We start from the raw sequence: 9,271 nt of genomic DNA, 5'->3' as shown, positions 1-9,271 counted from the left end.
CCTTGTGTTTTAGGGGCAATTTAACATGGCTTAACAAACACTTTTAAAGGTTTCTAAGTTGGAGTGTGTGTGTCCCAAATGGCACCCTATTCTCTACATGGTGCACTACTTTTATAGCACACTATAGGGAATAAAGTGCTATTTGGAACATAGCGTCTGTGTCTTAAGGTATTACTGTAGTTTCTCAGAGCCAATAAAGGTAACGTTTCTTCAACTAACATGTTCACAATTCAAAGTGGCATGAAGACTCACAAACTGTCAGGCTAGAAGAAGCTCCAATGTGACAAATTAAGGAAAATGTCACACAGGTCTACATTGGTTGCGTCCTAAATGGCACCCTATTCCTTATTTAGTGAACTAATGTATAGGGAAGTGCACTCCTTTTGCAGAGAAAAATACCCCCATAGGGCCCTGGTCAAAAGTAGTGCACTATATAGGGAAATTGGTGTTATGTTCTGGTACCAAGAAGTGGTGCATCGTCAGACACTAGTTATTAGCTAGTTACCTAACTATTTAGCTACCTACCTATTTAGCTACCTAACTATTAGTGAAAACTAATAATACTGTAAATTAACAATACTGATAATTTAAAATACTGTAGCTCAGAGAAGGAACTAAGAGAAAACTAAAAAGCAATGACAGCATTTTAGTTAGTGCTCTGGTCTCAGTCCTGCATGTGATTTGAAAAGCAGTATTTCAGAGATTAATCTGGCTATGTGCAACACAATGTCCCCTGCAAAGAAATTATGAAAATATCTGTTGCAACGAGCTCCTCCTGGTTCAGAATGCTGGAGAGAATCCCATCGATACTAAGATGAACTTAGTGAGCTACAGTCTGTCAGACGGACACACACAACCCCTACTCAAACCTCAAGAGGTACAACACACAACCCCTACTCAAACCTCAAGAGGTACACACACAACCCCTACTCAAACCTCAAGAGGTACAACACACAACCCCTACTCAAACCTCAAGAGGTACACACACAACCCCTACTCAAACCTCAAGAGGTACACACACAACCCCTACTCAAACCTCAAGAGGTACACACACAACCCCTACTCAAACCTCAAGAGGTACACACACAACCCCTACTCAAACCTCAAGAGGTACACACACAACCCCTACTCAAACCTCAAGAGGTACACACAACCCCTACTCAAACCTCAAGAGGTACACACACAACCCCTACTCAAACCTCAAGAGGTACACACACAACCCCTACTCAAACCTCAAGAGGTACACACACAACCCCTACTCAAACCTCAAGAGGTACACACACAACCCCTACTCAAACCTCAAGAGGATATATATATACAGTGCCTTGCAAAAGTATTCGGCCCCTTTGAACTTTGCAACCTTTTGCCACATTTCCGGCTTCAAACATAAAGATATAAAACTGTATTTTTTTGTGAAGAATCAACAACAAGTGGGACACAATCATGAAGTGGAACGACATTTATTGGATATTTCAAACTTTTTTAACAAATCAAAAACTGAAAAATTGGGCGTGCAAAATGATTCAGCCCCTTTACTTTCAGTGCAGCAAACTCTCTCCAGAAGTTCAGTGAGGATCTCTGAATGATCCAATGTTGACCTAAATGACTAATGATGATAAATACAATCCACCTGTGTGTAATCAAGTCTCCGTATAAATGCACCTGCACTGTGATAGTCTCAGAGGTCCGTTAAAAGCGCAGAGAGCATCATGAAGAACAAGGAACACACCAGGCAGGTCCGAGATACTGTTGTGAAGAAGTTTAAAGCCGGATTTGGGTACAAAAAGATTACCCAAGCTTTAAACATCCCAAGGAGCACTGTGCAAGCGATAATATTGAAATGGAAGGAGTATCAGACCACTGCAAATCTACCAAGACCTGGCCGTCCCTCTAAACTTTCAGCTCAAACAAGGAGAAGACTAATCAGAGATGCAGCCAAGAGGCCCATGATCACTCTGGATGAACTGCAGAGATCTACAGCTGAGGTGGGACACTCTGTCCATAGGACAACAATCAGTCGTATATTGCACAAATCTGGCCTTTATGGAAAGCCATTTCTTAAAGATATCCATAAAAAGTGTTGTTTAAAGTTTGCCACAAGCCACCTGGGAGACACACCAAACATGTGGAAGAAGGTGCTCTGGTCAGATGAAACCAAAATTGAAATTTTTGGCAACAATGCAAAACGTTATGTTTGGCATAAAAGCAACACAGCTCATCACCCTGAACACACCATCCCCACTGTCAAACATGGTGGTGGCAGCATCATGGTTTGGGCCTGCTTTTTTTCAGCAGGGACAGGGAAGATGGTTAAAATTGATGGGAAGATGGATGGAGCCAAATACAGGACCATTCTGGAAGAAAACCTGATGGAATCTGCAAAAGACCTGAGACTGGGAGGGAGATTTGTCTTCCAACAAGACAATGATCCAAAACATAAAGCAAAATCTACAATGGAATGGTTCAAAAATAAACATATCCAGGTGTTAGAATGGCCAAGTCAAAGTCCAGACCTGAATCCAATCGAGAATCTGTGGAAAGAACTGAAAACTGCTGTTCACAAATGCTCTCCATCCAACCTCACTGAGCTCGAGCTGTTTTGCAAGGAGGAATGGGAAAAAATGTCAGTCTCTCGATGTGCAAAACTGATAGAGACATACCCCAAGCGACTTACAGCTGTAATCGCAGCAAAAGGTGGCGCTACAAAGTATTAACTTAAGGGGGCTGAATAATTTTGCACGCCCAATTTTTCAGTTTTTGATTTGTTAAAAAAGTTTGAAATATCCAATAAATGTCGTTCCACTTCATGATTGTGTCCCACTTGTTGTTGATTCTTCACAAAAAAATACAGTTTTATATCTTTATGTTTGAAGCCTGAAATGTGGCAAAAGGTCGCAAAGTTCAAGGGGGCCGAATACTTTCGCAAGGCACTGTATATATATATATATATATATATATATATATATATATATATATATATATATATATATATAAAAATAAAGTAAATTGGTTTACCCCACCGTACTCAGCAGCACCACCTTGTTAAAAAATCCTGGGGAGAATTCAAACCTCTACTCAAACCTCATGTCAGCTGTTTTGTCTTCTGTCTGTCTGGATGGTTCGACTACCACTACAATAACAACTAGACTTGTCTGTCTGGATGGTTCGACTGCCACTACAATAACAACTAGACCTGTCTGTCTGGACGGTTCGACTGCCACTACAATAACAACTAGACTTGTCTGTCTGGACGGTTCGACTGCCACTACGATAACAACTAGACTTGTCTGTCTGGACGGTTCGACTGCCACTACGATAACAACTAGACCTGTCTGTCTGGACGGTTCGACTGCCACTACAATAACAACTAGACCTGTCTGTCTGGACGGTTCGACTGCCACTACAATAACAACTAGACCTGTCTGTCTGGATGGTAAGACTGCCACTACAATAACAACTAGACCTGTCTGTCTGGATGGTTCGACTGTCACTACAATAACAACTAGACCTGTCTGTCTGGACGGTTTGACTGCCACGACAATAACAACTGGACCTGTCTGTCTGGTAAGACTGCCACTACAATAACAACTGGACCTGTCTGTCTGGATGGTAAGACTGCCACTACAATAACAACTAGACCTGTCTGTCTGGATGGTAAGACTGCCACTACAATAACAACTAGACCTGTCTGTCTGGATGGTAAGACTCCACTACAATAACAACTGGACCTGTCTGTCTGGATAGTAAGACTGCCACTACAATAACAACTAGACCTGTCTGTCTGGACGGTTCAACTGCCACTACAATAACAACTAGACCTGTCTGTCTGGATGGTAAGACTGCCACTACAATAACAACTGGACCTGTCTGTCTGGATGGTAAGACTGCCACTACAATAACAACTAACATGGTAAGACTGCCACTACAATAACAACTGACCTGTCTGTCTGGATGGTAAGACTGCCACTACAATAACAACTAGACCTGTCTGTCTGGATGGTAAGACTGCCACTACAATAACAACTGGACCTGTCTGTCTGGATGGTAAGACTGCCACTACAATAACAACTAGACCTGTCTGTCTGGATGGTAAGACTGCCACTACAATAACAACTAGACCTGTCTGTCTGGATGGTAAGACTGCCACTACAATAACAACTAGACCTGTCTGTCTGGATGGTAAGACTACCACTACAATAACAACTAGACCTGTCTGTCTGGATGGTAAGACTGCCACTACAATAACAACTGGACCTGTCTGTCTGGATGGTAAGACTGCCACTACAATAACAACTGGACCTGTCTGTCTGGATGGTAAGACTGCCACTACAATAACAACTGGACCTGTCTGCTGACATACATGACATTTGTTTTATTTTCCTTTGTTCTACTGCGGGAAACGTTGTAGTTATATTGCAGCTGGTCTCTGTGATGTTTCTGACCTCCCCTGTCTGTGTCTGAGTGGTTCTGCCCTTGTCTGGGTCTACTATGCCACTAGAATACCAAGTAGACCTGTACGGCTCATCGTGATTAAAATCACAGCAAAGAACCTGAAAAAAAGGACACGATCAATCGGTGTCAAGTTCACCTAAACTAGACTGGAGGAAGAAACAAAGGAACGTGCTTAGGACATGAGAACATGCATGACTGATCCTTTCAAACTATACTCAAAAGACTGTGTTTACATCCCGAATGGAACCCTATTCCCTTTATAGTGCACTACTTTTGACCAGGTAGTGCACTATATAGGCAATAGGTGCCATTTGGGAGACACACATATGGCACACTGAATTAGTATGAGAGGGATCCAACACTTCAGCAGATTATTTTTGAAAGCTTCTTGACCAAACACTGTATTGATACTGGTATCATGTTCTTCCAGCAACGCAAGCTCTTTTTTCGCTCCTCCGTAATAAATATTTACAAGAAATGACAGCATATCCCCCAATCAATCACACTAATAGAAATATAGAGCTTTTTTTCGTTCCAAGAACACAATGGTTAAGTACATAAAATAGAACAAACATGGAGTTCACAACATACTGTTACATAGCTAGAAATATACACATATGGAAATATATTCTGAGGCTATAACAGCCTTCTGGCACAGAATTAGTGCCATTTCTAGTCAGAAACCAAAGTCAGTATAAAAATATCTTCTACAGAATATTGACATCATGGCTCCCCATTAGAATGTGCAAATCCTGGGTAGTTTTGTTCTCTTGACACTGATTGGATAGAGGGAAGAGGAAAAGGCAACATCCATTTTCGCCTCAGTTTTCATTCTGGTTCAGTTTGAGGGTCCCATTAGTTTATGATGCAGCTACCACCTTTTGAGTCCATTTGAGAGTTACTTCATTATTTAACTACAGTACTTAACCACACTCTGTGTTCTGGCCAGAATGGAAGGTACACTGTACGATACAGTATATTGACACCAGACTGTGACCATTACACATTAGGAGGGGTACCACCCTGCAACCTAAATAGGGTGTCAATTGATACATCACCTCTGTCTTTTGAGGAACAATAACTCAGTATCAGTCTTCCAATCTCTAGTACCTCAGAGTCTACAGAGTCTATATCCTCATCTCAGTCTACAGTCTGTATCCTCATCTGTGAGTCAATAGAGTCTATATCCTCATCTGTTAGTCAATAGAGTCTATATCCTCATCTGTGAGTCGATAGTCTATATCCTCATCTGTGAGTCAATAGAGTCTATATCCTCATCTGTTAGTCAATAGAGTCTATATCCTCATCTGTGAGTCAATATAGTCTATATCCTCATCTGTTAGTCAATAGATTCTATATCCTCATCTGTGAGTCAATAGAGTTTATATCCTCATCTGTGAGTCAATAGAGTCTATATCCTCATCTGTGAGTCGATAGAATCTATATCCTCATCTGTTAGTCAATATAGTCTATATCTTAATTTCAGTCTACAGAGTCTATTTCCTCCTCAGTCTACAGAGTCTATATCCTCATCTGTGAGTCTATAGTCTATATCCTCATCTCGGCCTCTTCACTGTGCTCCATGCTGTGTTCAGTGGTGCTGATCATGGAGGCTGAGGGGCCCTGGGTGACGCCGAAAGGTGTGATGGCCGGGGAGCGGGCGGCCAGGGGGGACAGGGAGGGGGAGAAGCTGGGGGACATGGCTACTGAGGAGGGGGAGCCCTCGTGACTGATGGGGGACCTCCGTAGGGAGGCCAGATGGGGGAAGGAGGACCTCCCCACAGAGGGCTTAACGGGGGCAGGCTTGACCGGGACTGTCTTCGCCCCGGGGTGGGCTATGGAGGTGATTAGGGGCGGGGGGTCAATGCGAGGGGGTTTGGGGTCCACCTTGGCTTTGTGCTGGAGTGGTCTGCGAGGGTTAGGAGGGGCCGTCTCATCCTTTAACCTCGCTATCTCCGTGAAGACGCTTGCTAATGGCTGGAACTGTGGGCACCAGTCCAGCAGGTAGTCCCAGTTATAACTACCCCTCAGCTCCTCGTCACTGGCCACTATGGCTGTGAGGGAGCCGTCCACAGCGGGTTTACCATCCACTGGGAAGGCATAGTCTTTAGGGTGGGAGATGTTCAGCCCCCTCCCTACCCCCAGATAACCTCCACCATCCTCCCTGTAGACAGGCACCTGGCCAGCCAGCAGAGTCCCACTGAGACTGGCCAGCTTCTTGGCCTTGAACCACTGGTTGGCGTCCATGTTGGGCTCACAGGAGACGTCAGACAGCTGATCAGCGTCCTGCTGGATACCAGAGTCTGGCCCGCGGGCTGAGATGTGTTCCTGCATGGACGAAGAGATGGAGGAGACACGGGGGTACTCGTTGATCATCCGGATCTCATCGTCTTCTGCCGCCTCTGCCGAGCCACGCCCGCTGGAGTGGGATGGGTCCAGGGAGCCCCCGCGGGGGTATGGCCCTCCCACACCACTCCCAGTTTGGTCAGAAGTGTACCCTGGTAAGGCCTGGTGGTAGATGCTCCGGTCGGTGCCAGTGACTTTAGTCTCCTCTAGTTTGTGCAGCATCGTGCCGTGGCCGGGAGAGGCTGGAGGTCTGCAGCGACTCTGCTGCTCCTTCCTCTGACGTCTCAGTCTCACACAGAACAGAGCCATGGCGATGAAGATGAGGATGAGGATGGCTCCCAGGGACACAGCGATCACACTGACCAGCAGCAGGTTCATGTCCGATGCCACGCCAAAGGAGGTGTGTGTTACGTCAACGGTGATGCGAGCGGTGGCCACACGGGATGTCTCCAGAGGGCTGTGGGCCTTCAGGTCAAGGTTCATCACACGGACCTCCCTCTTGGACCTGCTCAGATGATGGACGTGGCTGTCCATCTTCAGGAAAACCACGCCCGTCGATGCATTGACCTGGAAGTAGGGCGAGGGGTCAGCTAGGGAGTACAGAACAATCCCGTCTACTCCCTCGTCCTCGTCTCTGGCTGTCACCTGACCAATGCTCTGGCCCTTCTTCGACCCCTCAGGAACTAAGAAGGAGAACTCTGGGTCGGAGAACACAGGGTCGTACTCATCCTCCCCTGTCACGTACACCTGGACGGTCACCGTGGCAGAGAAGTTCCCTGCGTCCATGGCCAGAGCTACAAAGTTGAACAAGTTGACTTTCTCAAAGTCGAAGGTGAAGCGAGTCCGGACCTCGCCTGACGTCTGGTTGACCAGGAAGGCGTCTTTCCCCTCTCCAGTCTTGTCCAACATGTAGTATCTCAGCTGTCCAAAGACTCCTGTGTCCTGGTCGATGGCGTGCAGCATGGTGACAAGGGTGTTGTGAGGCTGGTTCTCTCTGATGCTGGCGGTGAGGACAGGCAGGGGGAAGTAAGGTCTGTTGTCATTAATGTCCTTCACCTCCACAGTGACTGGAGCCAGCGCATAGTGACCCTGTCCATCTGACGCCTGCACAATGATCACATGGGATCCCTAGTAGGAGGAAGAGAGGGAGAAGGGGAGAGAGAGACAGCAGAGAGAGAGAGAGTGAGATTAATACTTTCTTAATCACTGAAGGGAAATGAATTGCCAGCTGCAGAATATACAAACAGGTGGATAACCAACGACTAATCCAATCTATTTCTATGTCAAACTATTTCCTATATAGTGCACTAGTTTTGACCTGGGCCCATAGGACTCTTTAAAAAAGTAGTGCACTATATAGGAAATATGGTGCAATTTTGGGCACATCCCAAGCCAGAAGTTCCATGGTACCTGTCTCTCATTTTCCAGTGGTCTCTGCAGCCTCAGGGCTCCGGTCCAGCGGTCTACCTGGAACATACCCGTCTCATCCCCAGAGCTGATCAGGTACTGCACCTTCCCTACTACCGAGGAGTCTGGGTCTGTTGCAGACAGGCTGAGGACTTCAGTCCCTGCGGCTGTTCCTTCACTCAGCACCACACTGCAGGGTTCAAGGAGATTTTATCAATCGCTTTTCCTTAAAACATGACATTTGGTCCCCCAGTGCAAACACATGTAAAGAGGAATTAAGGACATCTAACAAACAACAAAGTACCAAAGTACCTGTACTCTGCCCTGCTGAACGCCGGAGGGTTGTCGTTAGTATCTGTCACACTGATCAGCGCAGAGACAGCCGAGCTCCTCTGGGGCACGCCACGGTCCGACACGACCACGGTCAGGTTGTAACTGGACACAGCCTCGAAGTCCAGGCCCTCACCAGTCAATACCACGCTGCCTACCGTCTGGAAGCCTCGTCCTTCCAGGAAGCGTACGCTGCTCTCGATTTGGAAGGCATTGCCTGAGTTTCCGCTGGCTATGGTGAAGTCGAAGCCGCAGTTGTCGCGTGACGCGTCGCCGTCGGTCGCCTCTAGGGTCAGGATGGTGGCGCCCGGAAGGCCGTCCTCCGACACCGTGGATCTGTACTCTGATTGGTGGAAGACGGGCGCGTTGTCATTGATGTCAGTCACCTGGACCTGTACAGTAGCGATGGAGGAGAGGGCTGGTGTTCCCATGTCTCTGGACTCTATTACCACCAGGATAGAAGGGTTTTCAGAGTCAAACTCTGCCTGCTGGGTGATGAACAGGGTACCATTGCTGGGGTCGATGTAGAAGATATCCCGGGTTGATGACATCACTCTGTAGGTGACGCGGCCGTTCTCCCCAGAATCGCGGTCCGTGGCTGTCACAGTGACAACTGCACTGCCAGCTGGGGAGTGCTCTGCCAGAGTCATCTGGAAAACACAAACATGACCGGGTGTATTCAGGGATGTACCCAGAATAATTGAGGCATGTTGGACAGGCAGGTTAATGGTTAATG

The 9,271-nt window shown here is 46.6% G+C and overlaps 1 protein-coding gene and 1 long non-coding RNA gene across 2 annotated transcripts in view; one reads left to right on the top strand and one right to left on the bottom strand.

Moving 5' to 3' along the window:
* Nucleotides 1–340: 340 nt before the first annotated feature.
* LOC127930932 (uncharacterized) lies at nt 341–1,393 on the top strand. The gene is made up of 3 exons (XR_008139647.1): nt 341–944; nt 979–1,143; nt 1,175–1,393. It is a non-coding gene; the product is annotated as an uncharacterized LOC127930932 (long non-coding RNA).
* A 1,582-nt stretch (nt 1,394–2,975) lies between these two features.
* Nucleotides 2,976–9,271, bottom strand: part of LOC118395428 (protocadherin-16-like) — a 201,745-nt gene continuing 195,449 nt past the window's right edge. Inside the window, exons 26-31 of the mRNA XM_052521787.1 lie at nt 8,518–9,185; nt 8,209–8,395; nt 4,210–7,926; nt 3,940–4,164; nt 3,729–3,863; nt 2,976–3,684 (exon numbers count right to left, since the gene is read on the bottom strand). Of these exons, the coding sequence (XP_052377747.1) occupies nt 6,001–7,926; nt 8,209–8,395; nt 8,518–9,185 (2,781 nt within the window). The 3' untranslated portion in view covers nt 2,976–3,684; nt 3,729–3,863; nt 3,940–4,164; nt 4,210–6,000. The remainder of the gene's footprint in view (nt 3,685–3,728; nt 3,864–3,939; nt 4,165–4,209; nt 7,927–8,208; nt 8,396–8,517; nt 9,186–9,271) is intronic.

The sequence above is a fragment of the Oncorhynchus keta genome, chromosome 1 (genome assembly GCF_023373465.1).
Source record: "Oncorhynchus keta strain PuntledgeMale-10-30-2019 chromosome 1, Oket_V2, whole genome shotgun sequence".
In the NCBI taxonomy this organism is placed as follows: Eukaryota; Metazoa; Chordata; class Actinopteri; order Salmoniformes; family Salmonidae; genus Oncorhynchus; species Oncorhynchus keta.
This window is presented reverse-complemented; position numbering and strand designations above follow the sequence as displayed.